This window comes from Notamacropus eugenii, chromosome 2, assembly GCF_028372415.1.
Source record: "Notamacropus eugenii isolate mMacEug1 chromosome 2, mMacEug1.pri_v2, whole genome shotgun sequence".
NCBI lineage: Eukaryota > Metazoa > Chordata > Mammalia > Diprotodontia > Macropodidae > Notamacropus > Notamacropus eugenii.
Window position 1 is genome coordinate 37,164,523 of NC_092873.1, and position 23,137 is coordinate 37,187,659.

The 23,137-nt window shown below is 53.6% G+C and overlaps 2 protein-coding genes across 9 annotated transcripts in view; one reads left to right on the forward strand and one right to left on the reverse strand.

Moving 5' to 3' along the window:
* ANKRD13B (ankyrin repeat domain 13B) overlaps positions 1-3,726 on the forward strand; it is a 29,202-nt gene extending 25,476 nt beyond the window's left edge. Inside the window, exon 15 of the mRNA XM_072639836.1 lies at positions 579-3,726. Within this exon, the coding sequence (XP_072495937.1) occupies positions 579-798 (220 nt within the window). The 3' untranslated portion in view covers positions 799-3,726. The remainder of the gene's footprint in view (positions 1-578) is intronic.
* Positions 3,280-18,984, reverse strand: CORO6 (coronin 6). Of its 8 annotated transcripts, XM_072639838.1 has the most exons (13): positions 18,423-18,981; positions 17,613-17,959; positions 16,186-16,408; positions 13,287-13,409; positions 12,150-12,279; positions 11,684-11,865; positions 9,339-9,458; positions 8,766-8,885; positions 7,700-7,804; positions 6,958-7,103; positions 6,128-6,185; positions 4,991-5,221; positions 3,280-4,527 (listed from the first exon to the last, which is right to left on the reverse strand). In XM_072639838.1, exons 3-13 carry the CDS (start codon positions 16,381-16,383, stop codon positions 4,393-4,395), a joined length of 1,548 nt encoding a protein of 515 aa, XP_072495939.1. In that variant the 5' UTR covers positions 16,384-16,408; positions 17,613-17,959; positions 18,423-18,981; the 3' UTR covers positions 3,280-4,392. The 8 variants fall into 8 exon arrangements, with proteins under 8 accessions (XP_072495939.1, XP_072495940.1, XP_072495938.1 ...); XM_072639839.1 differs by lacking the exon at positions 17,613-17,959 and having other exon boundaries at positions 3,280-4,524; positions 18,423-18,980; XM_072639837.1 differs by lacking the exon at positions 17,613-17,959 and having other exon boundaries at positions 18,423-18,980.
* Between the last annotated feature and the right edge of the window lie 4,153 nt (positions 18,985-23,137).

The window sequence follows — 23,137 nt, forward strand, 5'->3', positions numbered from 1 at the left end:
ACCCTCCAGGGTGCCTGACTCCCTACCCACAATGAGCAGGGCAAAGGGGTTAGAGCCCCAGGGCACCCCCCCTCCTCATACCCTAGGCAGGCTGTGCTCCATTGAAGCCCAGGTGCTGGGGGTGGAGGGTCCCCCTTCCCAAGGCTTTTGGTGGAAATACCTTTTCAGGTTGGGGCAGCCTCTCAAAAGGAGGCCAGACAAATCCCCCAAGCCTAGGCAAAGGTCAGAATGTCCCCGGACCAATTTAGTGTAAGGGAAAGAGTTATGGATCGGATTCCGGTCCGAGAATCTGGGTGCAAATTCTCCTTCTCCTGCTTCCCAGCTACTGGACTTTGGGCAAATCACTTCCTTTCTCCTCAAGTGTAAATCAGGGAATTGGATCGGCTGGTCTGGGGGGGTCCCTTTTAGCTTTACTTCTAAACCTCCTCGGGCCTTAGTTTCCTCCTCTGTAAAACGAGCGATTTGGCTTCCGCGGCCTATGAAAGTGACCTGCTGGTGGTCTTGGTCACTGTTCCTCATGGAAAGAGCCGAAAGGGCTGGGTCCATTGGAATGTATCACTATGGTCCTCTCCCCGCAGGCCTCCCCAGCACACTCCCCAGCGGCAGCCCGGCCCCCCGGCGCCCCCAGCCTCCGCCCCCAGCCCTGGAGGCCCCGGCCACGTCTTCCCTAGCTACGATGAGCAGCTCCGGCTGGCCATGGAGCTGTCGGCCCAGGAACAGGAGGAGGCGGAGCGGCGGGAGCGCCAGGAGGAGGAAGAATTCGAAAGAATCCTTCAGTTGTCGCTGACTGAGCAGTAGCCCCCGTGGTCCCCCCTCTACCCCTCCCCCTCTCCCTTCCCCCCACCCCCCAGGCAGGGCCCTCTGCCTCCGGCCTCACGGGGACCGATCCGCAGGGTGCTAAGGCTGGGTATGCCCGCTGTGGGTCAGAGCCCAGGACGAGCCCTCCTCACTGGCTTGGTGGAGGGTGGGGCCCGGACGTGACTGAGGGGAAGGACATTGCCCCCCACCTCAACCCTTATCCCCATCCCCATACTCAGATTGAGCCACTGGGAGGGGTTTGGAACTGAGCCTCTGGCTGTGCCTCATGAGCACCGGGGCCAAAAGTTGGGGACCGTGCACAAGAGTAGGGCGACTGAGGTGGTGACCAGGGCGAGGGAAGGGGCCAGGCAGGCCAAGGGGGTCCCGAGCAGAGGGGCCTCGAGCGTACCTGGCCCTGGGGCAGCGTGGCTCAGATCCGTTCTTCGAAGGCTGTGCCCTACCCTCTTCTCTCCCCCAGCCACCGACCCCGAGCAGCTCCTTCCCCAGCACTTCCCTAGGTAGGCAGGGTGAGCCTTTCATTGTCCCACTTCCACTCATGACTCAAGTACCCTTCCCAGAACAGCACTAGGGCGGGGGAGGGATGGGTGAGCAGGAGGCTGTCTAAGCCCTGGCCCCTTTGCCCCAATACTCACTCCTTGCCTGCTTACTCTGCCCTGGGGAAACGTTCTCAGACTCCTTTCCATATCTGGCCCAACCCCCTGGGGGGGAGGGGTGCTCAGCTCCACTCCGTGTGCTCCACCCCCACACAAACCAGCACCTCGGAGGGGCCTAGCCCCCCTCGACCCCTCCCTGAGTCAAGTGCACTTAGCTGGGTCTGGGCGCCTCGGGCGCTGCAGCCAGCTCCCCCTTCCCCACCCCTCCTGGTTCTCAGGGTGGCCCTGATCTCTCCCAGGTGGCGGGGCACAATGCTGGAACCCGTGCCTGGGGGCCAGCGCTGCCCCTCCATCATGGGCTGCAAGAGCAGGGAGGAGGGTAAAGTGTCACCCCCACCGAACGTGGTGACCCCTCCTCAATGCCGGGGAGGGCTCAGGCTGCCCTCTGGTATCTCAGAGGATGGGCGGAGGGGGGCATACTGGGCGTAGGGACTCCACGAGCCCAGGTCATGAGATCTGAGGTTGAGATGGTAGTGGTGAAGGTGTGGTGTATTGAGGGGGTCACACCCAGCTCTCCTGATGCCCCCTGGCACCACATGCCCCCTCCTCAGCCCCCACCCCCACCAACTGCTGCTATCCCACCCCACCCCTGCTGAGGGTGCAACCACAGAAACCTTCCACCCAATGGTGCTAACTCCTCCCTGCTCTCCTTTTCCCCACCCAGTCCCAAGAAGCACAGACCCCCGGGCAAGGGTCCCGATGCACACAACTCCCCCCACCCCCACATCCCCAAAGTACTGGCTCACACTGTGAGAAGCGCCTGCCCAGCCAGACAACTGCAAATATACACACATACACACACACACGCACAAACGTACACACACGCGACAAAAAAAGCAACAAGATTGAAGCCTCCTGTCCCACCCACCTCTCCCCGTCATTCCCCCACCCTGGGCCAGGGACACTCCAGCAGAAGAGACACAAATAAAACAAAACAAACAGAAAGGTTTTAAAACAGGCAGTTCTCCTGAGACTGATTTCATTGGGAAAAGCCCATGGGGAAGAGGGGGAGGAAGTTGGGAACTCTCCCCAAATGTGCGAGCGTTGTCGGAGGTCTGGCTTCACTCTTCCCCAAGGGGGGAGGGGCCGTTATTGGGCGGGACCTTAGAAGCCCCCGGGTCCACCTACCCCAGCGCGGCAGTAAACTCCAGGTATGGCGCTGGCTGCCGGACAGGTGGTCCTCCAGCCGCCACCCAGGCACAAGAGAAGTTCACCTTTTCCCCCGGGGATCTTGGGACGGGATTGATTATGTTGAACCATTTAAAAAATGCTTTGCTGTATCTTCCACCAGCTGGTCCTTTCTAGGGCTCGGCAGAACGAAGCTGCATCCTTCCATGTGGAAGCCTTGAGGACCTTTAATGACAAATGTCTTTTCCTCCCTTCAAGCCTCTTCTGGCTAAACGTTCTGTTCCCCTGAGGGGACCCTCTATCCCATGATTTCGAATGCTCTCACTTCTCTGGTGTGGCTCCGGCTTGTCCTCCCTAAAATGGAGACCCCAGAACTGAACAGGATGCCCCAGATGTGGGATGAGGAGGGGGTGAGTGGCGAATGCATCCCAACATTTTGTAGACACCAGGGCTAGGTGAGGAGGCCCAGTCACGCCAGCTCCTACCGCATCCCTCCCTAGGAGATGCAGCCGCTGTGAGCAAAGGGGCAGGGGTGCCCTGATGCCCAGGTGTTCACTGGGATGGAAGTTCCATCCTTTTCAGCCAGGCACCTGGCCTTCACCCCAACGCCGGCCTGAACCCTCTGTCTCACTAGATCCCGGTCCACAGACAGACATAGAAATACACATTAGACCCAGGCTGAGTATTTAATAAAATATTTAATTTTTTGATGCTCCACAATTTCAATTTTATAGAGCAGAGATCATGATGGGGGGCAGAGACAGACAGGGGCAAGGGAGGGGGTGGAGAATCTGCTCCATTCCAAGCGACACCTTCACACCTGGCCTAGTGAGAAGAGAGGGTGTGTGTGTGGGGGGAATGGAGTCAGCCTTCACGCTCCAGGATAGGAGCCCATGTGCTATTGAGGAGATCTGAGATGGAGGAGGGGATGGCATCCAGCCATGGGTGAGGGGCCTGGGAGGTCCTTTTGGGATTCTGTCCCTTCCTGTGGGGTTTTCCCTACCTGTCCATCCCAGAGAATCTCCCCTCCCTTACCCTCTTCAGTGATGAAGTAGATAGAAAGTCTCTGCCTTCTTTGATCTCCTACACTACTGCTGGAGCCAAGCTCCTACTTCTAGAGCCCAGCTAATGTGAAGCCTCTCCCTCCCCAAGTCTCCTCTAACCCCTGTAGCGGCTGGGGAGAAGAAGTGAAGGGAAGGACAAAACCAGGAGAGAAAGGGCCATTCCCCACTAACCACCACATTCCCCAAAGGTGTCCTGATTTCATTTCCCCTCCCCTGACTCTAACCCGAGGGTTTGCCTAAAAATTCCACTCTCAACACTACTGGCCCCCACAGTCCTTCCTCTGTCCTCGGTTCACATCCCAAGTTTCCTCCAAAAGAATGTAATGGGGATAGTTTAGTTTTTTTCTTTCTGCTTTGCACGCAGTAGGAGCTTATTAAATGCTTGTTGATTGATTGCTAACAATGTCCCTCAACCCCATCTCTCATCGGGTATACAATGTTGCCTTCTTACACCCTCCCTCTCTGAACATGCAAGGTTGGAGATGAATGTTCCATTGAGAGGGGCTGAGGTCCTCTTTCAGAGGTGAACACCCCCAAGGAAAAGGCCAGGATTCACACTCCATTCCCCATTTGAAAGTTGGGGAAAGCATCCTACTCTTCTTCACCCTCCCCTCTATGGGGTGGAGTCGCTTGGATTGAATTCATGGCCACCCCAACCCTACTCCAGGCTCTCCCCTCCCATCCTGGGGTTAGAGGAAGGGAGGTGGGGACTATGGTGGGGGGCAAGACTAATCAGTGCCATCAACAAATTCGCAAAGCATGTTCTCCAAGGCCGTGATTCGCTCCTCTTGGGCCTGGACCCGCTCCCGGAGGGACTTAATTTCCTCAAGCAATGTCTCCAGGGTCTGCTGCTGCTGCTGCTGCTGAAGGGAAGGTGAGAAGGATATGGGGTGTCAGAAAGGCCTCTTCCCCACTGATGTGAGAAGGAAGTGATCTGGGGGTCACTGAATATGCGAGCTGTCAGAAAAGTTCCCCAAAGTGACTCTTACAATCTGAGATCTCCACTTGGAAGAGGCCTGAGAGATCCTCTCCTCCAAGCCCTGCCCCCACCCCAACCCCTCTTGCAGAGGAAGACCCTTAGAGCCAGAGCCGTGGCTGGTAAAGTGTCAGAAGTGAGATTTAATTGAAGGAAAACCATGATTTAGGTCAGAAGCAGGATTGGAACCCAGGGCCTGTGATACCAAAACTAGTGTTCTTACTACTGCTTCCTGAGATATGTAGGCTTTCCCTCCTTTTTTAAATAGAGAAGGAACTGAGGCTCACCCAGGGGAAGCTCAGGGTGAGGATGGAGCAGTAGAGGTCCTACTGGTATAGAACCTAACTCACCGAGAAGGAGGTATCGCTGGCAGACTGACTGCGTCGAGGGCCAGCAGGAGGCCGGACATCGAGGATGTTGCGTTTGGTGACCCGGAGCTCTCGGCTCTTGGGGGGCACATAGCCATCTCGAAGGGAGATCAGCACGGGGTCTGCATCCTGGCCTGATAGCCATTCATCTGCCTCCAGGGCTGGCTCAGGGCCTGGCGCATCAGGGTACAGGTCATCCTGGAACAGGTCTGACTACACAGGATGGGGGAGGAATATGGAGGGGAGAGAGGAGCCTCCTGAATCTGACCATGCTAAATTGGGATCTCCACCCCTAGGCTTTCCTGCTCCATGGCATAGGCTGATCTCTTCAGCGTCCCACAGCCTTAGGCAATGTCCTCCTGAGTTATAGTACTAGGGACAAGGACGGGAACTGGGCATCTGATTTTGGTAACAGAGGGAAGTCCCAGATGAGGGATTCCCTCCACCAATGCAGGTTGCCACCTTTCTCTACAATGAGCGTTTGAAAGGTGTCCAGGTCAATGAGAGGTTAAGTACCTTATGCAGGATCACACAGTCATCCATATGCATCAGAAATAGGAGTCAGACCCTAGTCTTCTGGGCTGCAAGACTGCCAAGGTCAAGCCTCTCAGGAGATACCCACAAGGCACTCATTGCCCCGTTAATCTCAATCAGTACAGCACCATATGCTGTCTTAGATTGGGGGTGCTTCCCACTTTTTTGGCATGGACCCCTTGGGCAGCCTGTTGAAGCCCATGGACCTCTTCTCAGAATCATGGTTTTAAAAAAAGTTCCTTAAAATCCATAATTAAAGGAAATGGTAAATTTCAATGAGATGTTAGTGGAAATAAAATGTAGGTTTTTTGGTCCCATTCCAGTTCACAGTCCCCATTGAATCTCTCCCAAGTAATCCAAAAATCCTGGTCTCAGCGATCTGCCTCAGGCTCTGAGAGACTCTCCCGAGGTCACAGTGTTAGTTCTCTCTCATAATACTGACATCATACATCACAAACATTTACAGAGTACTTCTTCCCAATTATCCTGTGAAATAAGCAGCTTGAATATTTGTATTTCAGGTGAGGCTCAAAGGGGCAAGTGTCTGAATCCCCTCCAGTCCAATGGAACTCCCAAATTCCTCACCTTTCGAGGTACAGTCATGATGATGGGCTCACACTTCCTTTCATGCAGCTTGTAGAATCTGGAGGATGGGGAAGGGTGAGATCTCACTGGCTCTAGAAAGCCTTCTCTCCCTCCCCCCCACCCCAGCTACCCTTCTTCCAGCTCAGCTTCAGCATGGAGTTAGCCCAGGAAGGGGGCCATTATCCTTCCTCCAATTCCCAGAGAAGAGAGAAAGTCATTCCTCAGGAAAGGATCATTCCCCCCACAGAATCTCAACACTTTGAGAGCAGGAGCAGGGACTGTCTCATTTTTGTGTCTTCCTATCGCCAGCCCCTAGGGGCAGTGCCAGAAATATAGTAGGTGCTTAATAAGTGTTTGCTGATTGATCCATTTGGATCACACATTTAGAATGGGCAGTGACCTAAATCAAATCCCTCAGTCCAAGACCTCACCCACATTTTTACAGAAGAAGAATCCAAGGTCCAGGGAACTCATGGGATCATAGCTTTAGAACCAGAAGGAACTTTCTAGCCCTTCATTTTACAAAGGAGGAAACTGAGGCCCAGGTAGGTTACATCACTTGTCCAAGGTTACCCAGGTAGGATTTGAATTTGGGAACTTTGAGTCCACATCTAAGACTTCATTGTATCATAATGTGTGTGTGTGTGTGTGTGTGTGTGTGTGTGTGTGTGTGTGTGTGTGTGTGAGAGAGAGAGAGAGAGAGAGAGAGAGAGAGAGAGAGAGAGAGAGAGAGAGACAGATAGACAGAGAGAGAAAGAGAGAGAGAGAAAGAGATGGGGGCTCTCAGGCTGGGCATCCTGCAGGTAGGGAGGGAGAAGGGAAGGGCTGACCTGGCAATTTCACACTTGCTGACATCCAGGCCCCTCTTGGGCATGAAGCCCATGCCTCGTTGGGGCTCCTTGCTGCTGAAGGTGTTCAGGTAGTGGACAAAGGGGGGCTCGTCGGTGATCTCAAAGTACCGGATACTGCTGTCCCCCTGCAAAGCCCACCTCAGATCAGGCACTGGGCTCTTCCCTCCAAGCCACTCCCTCCCCAGGAGCCTGACCACCCCCACTGCCATGCCCATTCTTCACCTTCTGGTCTGCAAGGTCTCAGCGTTCCCTCATCAGCTCCACACTCTCACTACACCAAGGTCAGGCATGTGGCAGGGTCAGAGCCCAAACTCAAATCCTTTGGGTCTAAATCCCCTACTCTCTCCCCTACACTACAGTGCTCCAGAGAATGGGCTTAAGGGAAGTACTTTGTCCCTTCTGGGGGCTCAGGATGGGGAGGGGGAGGTTCATAAGACTGGAACCCCTGGAGGGGATCTGGTCATAGGGTCCCTGGATCATGCGTCCAGAGCTGGAAAGGAAGAAACCAAGACTCAGAGCTCGGCAGTAACTTGCCCAAGGCGTCTTCCCCCAATAGAATACAAATTCTTTGGGGTAAGGGATAGTCATCTTTTCCCTTTGCGTCTCCAGGGTCCAGCATGCTGCCTGGCACACTTAACACATGCTCGTAAGTGGCATGACAGCCCAGACGGAGCCCTTCCACCTCTCACAGTGCCCATTCCCATGCCCACCTGCCGCTCACCTTGCCGCACAAGTAGACTATGCTGGAATCAGGGTCGTAGAAGGGAAGCAGGACTCCATTGCTAGTGTCCATCTCCTGGAGTGCCATGGGTTCCTCAAAATTGTTCTGGGTGGAGCACAGGGGTCGTGACCAGCCCTGCCCTACCCACCTTGACCACCACCTGCCCATGCCTTGGCATCCTCACCCCTGCCCCCATGAGAGGTGGTGGGCATCTCAGTTGCAAGGCTCCCAATGACCACCAGAGGTCAGCACAGAGCACCCTTCTGGGCGTCTACACGCTGCTCACTACCCCTAACCCTTGTGCTTGGAGCATGCTGACTGATTGATAGGAGCTACATTTTACAAATCAGGAAACTGAGGCCCAACAAAGGGAAAGGCCCTGCCCAAGCTTACGCAGGAGGGTGAAGCTGGGGACTTCATCAGCTCCCCATTCTGTCCCTTCCCAGAGAGGATCCATAGGGTACAGGGGGTGATTTTTGGGCAGGGGGTTCCCCTCACTGTCCTCTATTCTCCCAACAACTCTCAGCATTGCACCCCTTCCCCCTCCCCCACCGCCCATGCAGACAGCATCACGCCATCCCCTGGGGACTTGGCATCACCAGGCAAGTGGAGCCTGACGGAGGGATGAGCTACACAGATCCCTCAGAGGACCTGGGGGTTGACGTTGGGGGCAGGAGGAGTCAAGAGGGCAGCAGCTCCCATCATCCCCTCCCTTAGGGTGAAGGTGGACAGGATGTGAAGGCAGGGCCGGGCCTGAGCTGGAGCCAGTCAGAGATAGAGCTGAGGAGAGCTCAAAGACCTTTTAATCCAATTCTCTCATTTTACAGAAGGGAAACTGAGGCCCAAAGAGGTTAAATGACTAATGGGATCATTGTTTTATGACTAGAAAGGGCTTCAGAGGCTGCTGAGTGTCCAGTCAGGATTTGAACCCAGATCCTGACTGAATCCAGCAGGGATCTAGGTGTGTGCATCTGGGGCCCCCAGAGCCCCAGGAGGGGGAGGTGTGCTTGCCCACCCAAGATGCCCAGTCCCTGGGGCACACACCCCATGCCACCAGCTGCGTTACCGGGTCCCACAGGCCCAGCTCACGCTGGCTCATGCGGGTAAATCCCGTGGTGAAGATGTGACCTTGGCGTGTGAAGATGGCCCGCATGGGCCTCATCCCTTCATGGGCAGCAAACCTTTCCTGGGAGAGGGGAGCAAAATGGGAGTGGGAGCAGGGAAGGGGGAAGGAGACAGGAGCACAGTGTTATCCAGCTTAGCACTCTGGAGGGGAGGGAGGACCCCCGAGGCCTTGAAAAGACCATGGGGGTGGGGAGAGAGTCCCCAGCAGCAGGTCCTAATTCCAGCAGACACCATGTGTTCCCCCAGCAGCAGATCCCTCTGGCAGGAGATCACTTAGGATCATCCTAAACAGCAGACTCAGAGGGGGGCCTTTTGGCCCAATGCCCCACCTGCTTCTCAGAGGGCACGGGGTGGCAGAAGACACTTTCCTCCTGTTCTTGGGTTCTCCCTGCCTTGGCACTGAACTTTCTGCCCTGCTATCTCCCAACATGGTCCCCGGGGTTCCCCCTGAAGCCAGGATGGCCTGGTCTGGTTCCAGGGGTCAGAGATAGCAAACCTCTCCTCCTTATCCTACCAGGTCCCACAGTGCAAGCTGCCGCTCACTCATCCTGCTGAAGCCGGTGCTAAGCAGCTTCCCGTCGGCGGTGAAGATGGCCCGCATCGGGCGGGCGCCCTCGTGAGGCCGGGCTCGCTCCTGCTCGCAGGGTTAGGAGGTTAGAGCAGCCCGCCTTCCCCGCCTCCCTCACCCCCAATAGCCACATCTGCCCCTGACACCTCCCCAGGCACATAGGCCTGAGGACCCCTAGGTATGGACACAACAGACATACATGAGGAAGCATGAAGACATGTCCCACCAAAACTTAAAACACGCCATGCCACACGTGTGCATGGACAAACACACATGCACACAGATGATAAAGGTTAATGCATGAGGCCAGCGACCCAGGCACCTCTCAGGAGGCAAAGCAGGCTGGAGCTGGGGCAGGAGTTAATTAATAAGTATTTCTAGAACACTTTACATACGTTACCTCATTTAATCCCCACAACAACCCTGGGAAGTAGCGACTGCACAGATCATCACTCCCATTTTACAGATGAAGAAACCATCTCAGAGCAATTAAGAGACATTGACACAAAGACAGGATTTGAACCCGGGTCTTTGCTGACTGTAGGTCAGGTTAGCTGCCCTGTCTCTAATTATCTTGCCGCCAAAGGCCTGGGGCAGGAGGAACTGAGCACCTTGACCAGGTTTGGGGGATGATGGAGCCAAGGGGAGGATATAAACCCCCCCTCCCACCAGTGCAGAGCTCTGAGCATGCTTTGATGGCCCTCTCCCACCCCATGGAGAGGCTGGGAAGGGGACAGGTCAGAGAGGAGGGCTGTCTTGAGCTGCTGGCCTCACTTGGATGCTGGTGGTAGGATGAAGCTTCCCATTCTCACTCCCAACCTCTCCAAGAACTAACTCCCTGCTTCCCTTGTCCCAGCATCTAACCTAGAATCCCTTATTAGGGGAGGGAGCAGAGGAAGGGAAAGGGGGAGGAGCTGGGATAGAAGCAGGAGAAGGCTGGGTGCCAAGTGGGCCAGCAGAGACCTGGGGGTCGGGGGTTACCTGAGTTGCCAGGTAACTCAGAGGGCAAGAAAACAGAAGGCTTAGGATTTAGCTCCTAAGGACCGTAGGTGGAGGGTCAGGGACTGAGCACTGGAGGGGCCACAGAACTATTGGGTACAGTGTTGGGAGGGCAGAGGACTGGAGAGTCCGGGGCAGGGGTAAATGTTAAAGGCATTAGCAGCTTGAGTTTCTGTGCCAGGGGGCAGAGGGATTGGGCACAAGGGGGATCCTAAGGCTGGGTGCTAAGGGGGTCAGAAGGTGAGAGGATCAGGGAGTCATGGGGCTGGGGACTACTGGGAGCTCCTGACGCTTGTAGAATGTTTCAAGGTCTCATCTCAGAGCATGAGAGCACAGTCATCATCCCCACCCCTCCTTTATAGATGAGGAAAGAGAGGCACAGAATGGTGCTTATCTAAGGGAACACAATCAGTGGGGTGTGAGGCCAGGATTGGGGCTCCAAGGTCTTTCAGACTCCAGGTCCAAAGGTCTTCCCCATACATGGGCATCTCAGGGATGGGGTATGGGTAGGAGAGAGAACTAGGAATCAGGGTGGTAAGATGATTTCAGTCAGCTGGATGGAGAGATTGGGGTCTGAGAAATTGGGGTCTAGGTAAGTAGAAGGCTATGGGTCAGAGGAATGAGAGACAGAAGGGGCAAAACAGGAATCAGAGGATGGGCATCATGTAAGTCAGAGAGCTGAGAGCTAGGGGGCTGAGTGCCAGCAGAGCAGAGGGCTGGGATGGGTCAAAGGCCTAAGGAATGTAGGTTTGAGGTGCTGGGTGCTTAGAGGAGCGAAGGGTCATCTATCAGAGGAGAAGTCTTGTGGGTCAGGGAGCTGAATGTGAGGGGAGTCGGAAGGCTCAGTGCCAAGGTGCTGGAGGTCAGTGCGGAGTGCTGGGGGTATCAGAAGCTTTAGGATTGACTATTAGAGAAGTCAGGGGGTCAGAGATCAGGGCTGGGGTGACAGCAGAGTCAGAAGGCTAGGGCATAAAGGATTGGGGGTGTTAGAGATCTGAGGGTGCTGAGGAGATCAGAGGTCTGAATGTTAGAGAAGGTTGGGGATCAGACTCTGGAGGCTAGGCTTCTGGGGGGGTCAGAGGCAGGGGAGCTGAATACTAAAAGAGAAGAGGTCTGGGTGTCAGGGTGCTGGGGGTATAATACGAGGACTAGGGGTCAGGGCATTGTGTGCTAGGGATCATGGGGCTAGGAGGCTTCCATGGGGTCAGTGACCTGGGGAGGTGGGTTGAGGTTCAGGGAACTGGGAGGGAGGGGGTTAGAGGGTCCTAGAGTAAGGGGATTGTTTCACTCACCGCCACCACCTGGCCCTTTCGGGGGTCGATGACTCGAAGGGTCTTATCCTTGCAGGTGGTGCTGAGCAGGCTTCCGTTGGTATTCCAGCAGACGCTGTGGATGACGTCGGGGTGCATGTCATCCAGGCTTAACAACATCTCCCCTGTTCCCACATTCCAGATGATGATAACATTGTCCCCTCCTGCCCAAGAGGAGCCACAACTGTTACCAACACAAGGCTGTGGGGAGAGGGTGTGGTGAGGAGGAGAGGGAACCTGCCAGAGCAGTGGGGGCAGCAGGGTGAGCAGGCACCAGAGTCAGGGAGATGGCTAGCTGGCTAGCTGGCTTTCTCTCTCCCAAAAGTCTGCAGCACGATGATCTGAGACTCTCCTCCCTACCTCCTTAGGTCCTCCCTGGCACACCTTTGGAGGGCTATGCCAAAGCAGGGGCAGCAGGACTTGGACTTTTGTTCCCACGTGATCATACCTGCACTGAGTAGGACGTTGCGAGCGGTGGGGTGCCAGGAGAGGATGCCCACACGTTTGGAGTGGCCTTCCAGTGTGACAATGGGCTCTGTGATGTTCCGGACTGGTGTGTAGTCTGGGATCTGCCATACCTGGCAAGAGAAGAGAGTATGGCAGGACCCCAGTGAGCACCCCAATTCCTCTGGACACAGAAGGGTGGCAGGTAGGGGTCAAAGGATCAGAGGATTGAGGGCTGAAAGATACCCTGTAACAAGTCATCTCCCTCATTTCCCAAGTCACAAAGGTAATAACCACTTAATAACAAAACTAATTCTATATAGCCAAAATTGAATTAATAACATAGGTAATATTTATGTAGCTTTTGGGTGGGGGGGAAGTACTTCATACATATCATCTTGTGTGTTCCTCACAACATCCTTGGGAGGCAGATACCATTGTTAGCCCATTTTGCAGATGAAGACATGGACTCTGAGTCATACAGCTTGTGTCTGAGGCAGGATCTGAATCTCCCTTTTCCTCTGCGGTGCCAGGCTGCTGGGATTTGAGCCCAACTCCGATGACTTCGCTCCTCCCCCATGTCTTTCTCTTGCACTACCTCCACTGAGGAAGATTACATAAAGAAGACCAGGCACCTCCACTCCCCAGCAGGGCAGAAGACAGACCCTTCTCTCAAACCATTCATAGCTCATTGGGACTGTTTACCTCCTGGTTCTATCTGTCCCTTTTGACTCCCAGCCCAGGAGGGGATAGACAGAGCTCTGGCTAGGGGCCCTCAGTGCCAGCCAGGAGTGGGATGAGGGTTTGGATCCCAGTGGGGGCAGGTGCCTTCCCCTGAGTCACCTCCCTCCCAACTCTTCCGCTTGGCTCCAGTTACCCAGAGCTCCGTCTCCCCCTTGCACATCCTTCCCCACCCCCACCCCATGGCTGTGGATATAATTAGTGCCGACTGGTGCACCCTGGGAGGAGGAGAGCTCCGGCCCCAACACAAGGTAATAGGGCTCAAAATAGCTCCTGAGTCTTGTTGGGGGCTCCTGGACCCAACACCATCCTTGCCTTCCCTGCTGAGATGTCACACCCACCTCTGTCCCACCCTGTGCTCCCATGCTTGTCTGGGGGTAGGACAGGCACTGTCCCCTACCATGATAGTGGTGTCCTCAGAGGCACTGGCAATCACGCTGTCATTGTGGGGACACCAGTCTATGTCCAGCACCGGTGCTGTGTGTCCACTGACTGTCGGGTGGTTCTTGTCCACACGTCCTGTCTGTGGAGGCCAAAGAACCAACTGGAAGATGGTCCATGACAACCTCCTGCTCTTCCTCCAGGGGACAGCTCAAGTCCACTTTCTCCAGAAAGACTTCTGCCCCAGCACTGAGGACCCCTCTTCCCTCTAACAAAACTTGCACTCATTTTCTATAATTCTGTCTACTTCAACATGTCCAGATTGACTTTTCCTTTAGAATCTAAGTTTCTTGAGGCCAGGGTCTGTTCTACTTTTGTCTACATATCCCCAGTACCTGGCACAGAGTAGTTACTTAACCTTCCTCTCCCCTCCCTCCTTTAGTGAGCTGACTCTGCTGATCCCTGAGGATCCTACCTTCCTCTATCTCACCCTCAGAGATGGGATTTTCAGGTCAAAACCAGCTTCCCTTCCTCAGTTTCCCCCAGTTCTCTTTCTATGGTTCATCTCCCTCCCTGAGGGGTCCCATCCTGGTTTGGGGTGAAGGACCCTTTCCGTCACAAAAAAAAAAAATCATGGAGGGAAGGTTAGAACTGTGAGGGATATTTAAGGATCATCTTGTCTAATTTATTTTCTAGAACCAAAGAAGGATCCTGAGTTGTCTTGTCTGTCAGTCCCATAGCGGATTGATAAGAGTATTTATACAAAGCTTGAAGAGTTTCCAATTGCTTTATACACGTTGTATCATTTGTTTCTCAAAACAATCCTGGGTGGTAGGTATTCTTATCAGGCCCATTTTATAGATGAGGAAACAGGCTGTCAGGTCTGGGTTATATAACTAATGTTGGTAGGATTTGGACTGGCTTTCTGACTCCAAGTCAAGCTTTCTATCTACTGTGCCACCTAATAAATGCCAGTCAGGGTTAGAACTCATGTCTCTTTCTGGGTACTCCTTCTAATGTCTAGAACTCAAAGCCTGGGTGATGTCGGGGGAATGGGGAGGCTTCTGGAGTTTCATTGAGAGTCAGGGATAAGAAGTGGCCAGGCTCTAGAAGCCCCTTAAAGAGATCGTAGAATTTGGGGCTTGAATAGTTCTTAGAGACCACTGAGCACAGTTGTGCTCTTTGTTTTACAGAAGAGGGAAACTTGCCCAAAGTCATGCAATACAGTTAATAATTGGTAAAGTCAGGACTTAAAACCAGGGCCTTTGATCCCAAATCCAGTATCCTTTCCACTGTTCAACAGTTATCTGACTTCCAAAACACAAGCATTTGGGTAGGGATCCCAAACCAGGCCCAGTACCAGGAGGGCGGTACTCATCCTTGGCTGTGACTCAGTCAAACGAGAGGAAGGAGTGGGGGGGGGGGGGGCACAGGTGCCCTGTGGGTGTCAGGGAGAAGCAGACGGAGGCAGCTGTCTTGCTTGGGCAGTACATGGGTGTGGGGGGGAAGGGAGAGAAGGGACAAGAGACATACTGTGTATTGCCCAGTGAAACCTGAGCTCTGGCCAGGGGTAGTCAGTGACTCCATTGTCCACATGTGAGTCAGTGGTTATTGTAAGGTCTTTGCATCTTCCCCTCTTCCACCTCCCCCCAACAACTGCACTCCTCCTCCTCTTTCTCCCCCCAAGTTGACGGTCAAGGACATGCCCTTGGGAAGCAGAATCAACATGGTAGTGTGGGGGTGGGGGACTAGGACTGGACACAGCAATTCCCCAAGGCCCGGGCGCTACTTAGAGAAAGCAGAATCCTGAGGCAGGGGAATGACTCTCATACGAATGAGAAAGTGATGAGAGCCTCTCACTTAGGCCGAGGGTACATGAGATGCTCTACTTTGGTCTCAGGGCCTGCCCTGGCAAGTGAGGAGGGAACTGGGACTCCAGTTCTTGTCATCATTAAAGGTTGCCTTTTCACCCTCTGACCATGAGGAAACTAGAGGTATTTCTGTACCTTCCCTCCACCCCTAGCCCCAGGATGATAATTCCCTTGTGTCTTCTGCTGGGTATGCACAGCCTTAGGTCCCCATGGGTCCCCTGACAAACAGGTTCCCCAACCTCAGCTCTGGGTCCTACTTCATGAAACAATCAACTAGGAAAAGGAAACTCCCCACAATGGTCCTCGACTGGTTCCAGGAGATCCCAGGATGGATGGGATGGGGGAGTTACCCAAAGAGTTGGATTTTGTTTGGCATCAAGTCCACCCTTTGAAATTAATACCATGGAGAGGAATGCTTCTTATTCCCTCCGGGAGCCCAAGGGATGAAGGACCAGGAGGAGGAAGGCTGTGTTCTACTGTGGACCAGCCTAAGTGAGGAGAGAACAGGGAACCAGCCAAGCCATCTAATCAAACATAGTTATATGTTCTAGAGCCAGGGTACTGGAAAAAAACCAGGCCTGGAACCAGGAAAAAGACTTTAGTACCTGCCACTGATAGTACACTGTCTGTGTGACCCTGGACAAGTCACTTAATCTGCCCAAGGCAGGAGCAGGTACCAATCTTCGGTGGTAAAGGGAGTTTCCTTTCCTAGGAGTTCCTAATTCCCGTGAAATCCAGTCTCTTTCCTAGCACTGGAATCGCTACCTAATATCACACAAGCGATGACCGAGCTGGGATTTGAACTCTGGTCTCCTAACTCTAAACCGAGTGCTCCTTCGACCACATCCTTCCTTTCTCTCTAGGGGGTTGGGGAGTAGGAGATTCTAGGGGACAAAGCAGTCGTTAGTAGTCCGGTCTGATCCAAACGGAGATATCCTGGCCCCAGATCATCTCATCTTTTCTGGAGATAGACCAACCTGGACTTCCCAACCTATCCCCCGCCGATTCCCCTCGGTTCCCCAGCCCCGGCCAATTCCGACCCCTCACCTTAGCCAAGGGGAGCACGATGAAGGCTCCGCCCCCTCCGGCCTCCACTATGATGGCCAGAAATTTGGGGTTGACCGCGCAGAAGGAACTGTCCCATGTGACCTTGGACACTCGGATGTCCTCGTAGGTCTGCTCGGCTTTCCCGGCCTGGCCAAACACGTGCCGGAACTTGCTTTGCCGGACGACTCTCCGGCTCATGGCTGGGAGGGGTGAGGGAGGTGGGCTTGGGAGAAAAGATGGAGGGGTGAGCCTTAGCGCCTGGCAAGGTCTCCAGCTTCCCCTCCCCCTAGCTCCCTCCCCTTTCCTCTAACCTCCCAATGCTGGGTGGGGGGGATCTGTAGTGGGTCTGGGGGAGTAGGGAGGAGGCAAAATTGTAACAGGACGTACTGAAAAGGCAGGAAAATAGAGCAGAGGGACGGAGTATGGGCTCCGGAAGGGTGGCTACGGCCTCACAATCTGGGAGGGGAGGGGTATGTGGCCAGGGGCTTTAAAGTTGGAAAGGAGCTCAGAGCTTAGAGGAAGTAACTGAAGCTCAGAGAGCCAACCACTAATCCAAACTGGGACCTTTCTGAGTGGGAGGAAAGATGTCCGAGTTCCTGTCCCATTAAGAGGGGGCTCCTTTCCATGACTCAGTTTCCTCTAAGTGATGCATTCGGGGAGCTCACCGACTATGTGAAGGGGTTGGAAACTCCCTGGAAAAGGATGCATGTGCATGTGTGGAGATTTCCTTCCCTCCCACCCCATCTTCCTCTCCCAAGCCCGAGGGTGGTTGTACATGGAAAGTCACACACTCCACTGATTCAAAGGCGCCAGTTCCCCATCCCAGTCCTCGGCTTAGGGCTCAAGTCTGGAAGGGAGATTTGGAGCTGTCGCCCTAAGGTTCTGGCTTCCCTCAGGTCCATTAGCCTAGTCCTGGAAGATGGTGGCCTGTCCTTTTCCTATAGAATAGGATGGTATTTCTGATATCTAACCTAAATCCTATCTGCTTCCTCTTTAGCTAATCTTTTCTTGTTCTCAAGAAAATAGAGAGTGGGATTAGGCACAGTGTGGCTAGCTGGAAGAGATGCCCAGTCAGTCCAACCCTCCCATTTTACAGATGAGGATAAGGGATAAGTGACTTACCCAAGGTCACAAAAATCTCAATCTGGAGTCAGTCTTCTTTTTCCTGTACCACTCTATATTCCCATGTCTTCCTACCCTTTAAAACTCTTCCTTCTCCCACACTCAAAATACCAACCCATAAAAGCCACTTACTAGTAGTGTGACCTTGGGCAAGTCACTTAACTTGTCTGCACCTCAGTTTCTTCAACTGTAAAATGAGAGGGCTGACCTAGATGGGCCCTGAGGTCCCATACAGGTCTAGTTCTGGGAGCCTATGGTTTGTCTGTCCTTTTAGGAACTTCAACTATCTATCTTCCTTTTCATACCTCCCCTGGCTCCTTCCAAAGTCCTGAAACCTCCCTTGGGAGGAAGAATCTCTTCCTGTGGTTCCCAATTCCCAACCTTCCTCTTAGGATCACAGGAGTTATCTTGATCAATACTTCCTTTTATATTTGGGGAAACTGAGGCCTGAGGGTGGGAAGTGACTTGCCCAAGATCACACAGTGGATTTCCATCTCAGGGTCTTTGACTGTAGAGCTGGGGTTGTCTCTGCTGTCCCCTGCTGCCACCTTTCTTGGGTCCAATCCTGCTGCACTTGTCACACAAGCTACCTACCCTCTGAACCTCAGGCCCCACTTAACTCCATCTCTTTCATCAAGTACCTCCAGGCTACCTATAAAGGGATGGAAGACCGGGGTGGGGGTGGGGTGGGGTGGGGGTTGGGGGGTCCTTGACTTCTGGGACCCTGAGCCTCCCCCCATCCCAAATTTGAGAGAGGGGGAACAGGCCACCCACCTATCTGTCACTCCCTCCAGGGACATGCAGGGATGGCCCATGTGGGGACTCCCTGTTCTGGAGTTACCCAGCTCCTGAACGGCCGGCCTGTCCAGCACCTGCCCTGGCTCCTCGTGCGGGAGGGGTGGGGTGGGGTCCTGCGGGCCGGGCCTGGGCAACTGTCCTAATATAGCCACGGCTCCCCTCGATTCCACCCCGGCGGGTCCTCTGACCCAAGCTACTGGGACGATGGGGGTAGGGGAGGGGATTCTGGGGATCAAGGAATATTACGGGGTGGAGGTGGCAAAGACAACGGCCCCGATCCTGGTTCCCCGCAGTGCCTGGGAGCGGGGCTGCGGTACCTGGTGCGGAGCCGGCCGCGGCGCCGGGGAGAGGGGTGCAGGCTGCCGGGCCCGGAGGTCCCCTCGCTGCTGCAGACAGAATTTGGCTGGGCGTTGGTACTCGGGCCACGAGCTCAGAGGGGTCCAGGCTCCGGCGCCCCCTCGCTCTCTTCCCAACCGGGCAGAGATCCTCCGCTGCAGTCAGCTGCCGCTGCCATCAACCTGCGAGGGCGGAGCTGGGGCTCCAAAGTGGGGCGGGGCAGGGAGGGGCGGGGCCGGGCACCTCTCCCTCTCCTCTTACCCCAAATCTTAGCTCCCTCCCCAAACCTTGACCTGTCCAAGAGCCCCTGGCGGGAAAGCAGGGCGCCCCTCCTGCTCCCAACTAACTCAACTTTTTTCTTGATCGGCAAGGGAAACTGAGGAACGGGCTTCTCCAGTGGTCCTCGATAAGGGAGGACGATGAGCCCCGGGTGGGGATCTCTCAGCTAGGGCCGCCCCCATTGCTGGCCCGGCCGCAGGGGCAGACAGAGATCAAGGGCATCCGCAGCCGCCGCATTCCTGCCACAATTGCGCTCCCGATTTAGCTCTGCGGGGCGGGACTGGGGCAGGAAGGAGGAACATCTAGTGGCTAAGGGAGGGGGAGGGGCAGGCTGCAGTGAGGGCAGGGCCCTTCCTAGAGGCGAGGGGGCACATTCTCCCCAACCCCTCCTCCCACTCAGCCCAGTCCCGACCCTCATCCTGCCACCGTGGAGAGGTGGGCAGCCAAGCCGGCCAGAGCCTCCTTGCGCTCTCTGGCAGCCCTCCAGTTCTGTAGATACTTTACTCTCCAGCTTTTTCCCAGTGCGGAGGCTGGTAGAGGCTTAAATAGGAGGCTACAGGACTAGGACTGTGGATTTTAAGGGGCAACCGGCCCCATGTGATTTCACATCATTCTGGATGTCCATGTGTCCCACAAGACCTCAGGCTTTGGGATCAGGAGCTGGGGAACAAATCGTGGGGGTAGGCTTTATGGGGATGAAGTTTCAATTCTAGTCACAATATTAAGAAGCCACCAATGCATCAAGTAGGTCCTCCGACCGAATCCTAGCGGGCCCTCGTAGGTACCTCCCCCCCTTCCCCCCCCCCCCCCCGCCCCCCCCAGCGTCCAGAGCTGGCCGCGGTACTTCATAGGCAATTAACCACTGTTGAATGAAGGGGGAAAGAAAAATACCCAACCTTGACCCAATCTCCCGTCATGTTTTCTTCTGTAATCAAGGAAGATAAGAGGGAGCTTAAGGGGCAGACACCCCAAACCAGGGGTCATTGATTGGTTAATTTTGCAGGGGAAAAGATTAAGAAGCGTCTGGTGATGCCTCTAGTGCTGGGTAAGCCTTCAGGGGGTTCACAACATGCATGGATCCATCTGTAGCCTTTGGGTAAGCGAAGGGAAAACTTCACTTCATTTGCCAAATGCGAGGCTAGGTTAGAATAAGGAATCTTAATAAGGTCTGTGAACTTGATAACTGTATTTTAACATAACTGGTTCCTTTGATAATCCAATGTATTCTATTTTAAGCTTTTAAAACCATGATTCTGAGAAAGGCTCCCTAAGTCTCACCAGACTGCCTGCCAGAGGGGTCCAGACACGCAAAAGAACCTCTGGCCTACAATGTTCTCTACAATCCTTTCCAACTCTGAATTGTGATCCTCTGAATGCACATCTCTCTCCCAGGGCCTACAGAAAATAAAATTTACTGTACCTGGTCTGCTGGCTGGGATCCACAGACTGTCTCCTTTCTTTTCAAAATGGATTGTAAACCCCTGCAGAACTGATTGTTTCCTGAGTACCCAGTGTGGAGGAATCCCTTCCCAAGGGTAAAGAGGCCAAAAAAAGGCAGCTGCTAGATGCCCATTTATCTGCAGCCCCTCATTTCTTCCCAAGATCACACTTGTGTGTCCTTAAAGCCTGAGGGAACTTCATACCTAGAGGTGAAATTACATGGGGCCAGTCATTCCCCCTTTCCACTGCCTCTTCTCAGTGCTTTACAAGGGACCCTAGCCTGCTCCCGCCATGCTCCAGTGTGGTTACAGTCCTGCTCCATCCTGCAGAGTTCCTTTGTGTTCACTGGTTCAGTCACATCCAACTCTTTGTGACCCCATGGACCACAACACACCAGGCCCTTCTATCTTCACTGTCTCCTGAATCTGTCCAAGCTCCTTGTAGTTGGCCAGAATCAGATCAGTGATTATAGCCCTACCCCCACAAATCCCTATCACCTGGTCTTTTCTGACCCTAAAGCAGAGATGAACTAAGTGGAGAGGATGTGGCAGGAGTTTCTTTCCTATAATTAAAGATCTTCAAAGAAGGTAATTTAGGGGAGAAAGGACTGGCTGACTGTCTGCTCTGAGAAGTAGGAATGGCAGAGGGTGGTGGTGGGGAGTGAAGAGGGCATCAGAGTTGGAGTCAGACAATCTGAGTTTAATTTCCAGTAGCCTAAGGCAAATCACTTTCTGTCTCTGATTCTGCTTCTTCATCCACAAAATAAGGTTCTTAACCTTTTTCTGTGTATCCTAGATGCCTCTGGCAGTGTTTGGTGATGTCTATGGATTCTTTCTCTGAATCATCTTTTAATAATTGAAGGAAACAGTAAATTCCAGTTAGAGGTTAGTAAAAATAAAGATGTCATTTGTTTTCCCATCCAGGCTCATGGTACCCCTCAGCTCTATGCACTGACTCCCCCATCTGGTCCAATAATAGGGAACAGGGAAATTCTAAGGTCAGCAAAACTATTTAGCTGTTCTCCCTTGGAGATTCAATCTGCAGCCTCCTACTGCATCACTGTACACATCACTCTGGTGCTCCTTAGCAGAGTATAAAGCTTGCTTCCTTTTTATTTTTAATTTAAAGGGCCAGATTCTCCCAGGAAGGGGGTCTGGGGCTGTCTCCAGCCATCAACCTTGTGCAGGAGTAGAGCTGTCCAGGGACAAGAGATATGAATCAGACCCTGGGCAGCAACAGACCAGTCTTGCTGAGTGGTCCAGGTCTACTTCCTCCACCCATCCAGCTGCAAAGTCCCTGCATACACGCTGCGGGCACTTTCCTGCACTGGGTTGGCAGAGCCAAGACTGGAAGAGCCAATCAGGGCTGAGCAGGAACAACCCTGGCTGGAGACTCCATCCTCTTCTATTCCTGCCTGCAGAGGCAGCTTGGACTTGGTCAGGGCTGGGGAGGCCACTCATTTGGTCTTTCTTTTGTTTAAAACTACTCAGGCAACAGGGATGTGGGTCATCTTGTCTTGGCTAGAGCTGAAGCTGAGCTCATGCAGGCTGGCCAGATCTCAGGAGAACCGCTAGATCTTTCCTGCAGATCCCCAACTTTACCAGCTCCCCAAATGATAACGCCTCCCCTCCCCCCCAGGACAGCTCGGCATATGTCTAAGGCACAGCTTCTATTTGATGATGGGGATATTTTAGAGAAAACTGGTTAGCTTCCCTTTCCTTGGAAACCAGCTCATCATCCCACACCAACCAGTCCTTGCTTGCCATGAACTTAGCAATAACTGAGATCTATAATGTGCTTTATTAAGGTTTGCAATGTTACTTGTTCCTCACATTCTTGTGAGCTAAACACTTCAGCTGCTATCATCCTGTGAAAGACAGAAGAGGGAACTGAGGGCAGTGGCTCTTTACTCCCCATCTGCCACATTGCTTTTGGACATCTCCAACAGGCCTTCCCTCCCAAGAAACTCAGCATTTTGTTTCGAGATCGCATTTTCCTAGCCCCCACCTCTGCCCTTCCGAGGAGACCCAAATGGAGGGCAAGGCCATGAGCTCTGGGGTTTGGCACCTTTTACTGCCCCATTCCCACCAGTCACCTGCTTTTGGACTTCTCTGACACTTTCCAACACCCTCCCCCCATTTCAGTATTCTTTTGTGTGTAGTCTCCTGATTAAATTGAAGGCAGGGACTCTTCATTTTTATTATATGGCACAGTGCCTGGCATACATTGGGGACTGACTGAGGTGGTTTGCATGTGTAGCAGCACTCCTGACTTCGAATCATTTTCTTTTCAGGACATCTTGCTGCTTCTCACTTCTAAGCCAGGAGCACCTCCCTCGAATATGGGGCAATGGTGCCCACAAGGTGTTGGGTAATACATGAGACAGAAAGCTGGAGAAGACACATGCGGTTGGTGTGTCTCCCTCCAGGCTAGGACACCCACTCCAGTCAGCACAGCTCCACCCATATTCCCTCACCTGCATCATCTTCCAGCACCCTTCTCTCTGCAGAGGGAGCTGCGAAGTCTTTGCTTCTCTGGCAGCTACATCTTAATCCTTTGGGGGACATCATGGGACCAAGGTTCCCAATGGGATTGTAACTCAAATGTGAGCACTCAACCCATGGATATAGGTTGTCTCCCATACATTTCTTACCCTGTATACCTCCTGCCTAGTACTTAGGGCCACAGCTCTCCCCTGGTCTGAGAGGTTACACTTGGTCCAAGAGTCCACAGCTACTTCTGGGATGTGTTAGACCCACGGTTATCAGGTGTTCTGGCTTGTCTTCAAACCTTTGCCTTGGCCAAAGCAAGTTACCAGCTTTGGGGGTCAGTCACCTGACCAGAGAGGCTGAATAAAAAGGCGCAGCTGCTTTGCGGCTTCTTTGTTAAAAATACCACTTCCTGACTTAGCATCTTTTCTGGAACCTAAAGCCTCCTATTAAAAGTATGTTGGGAGTACAAGTTCCAAGTGCTCTCC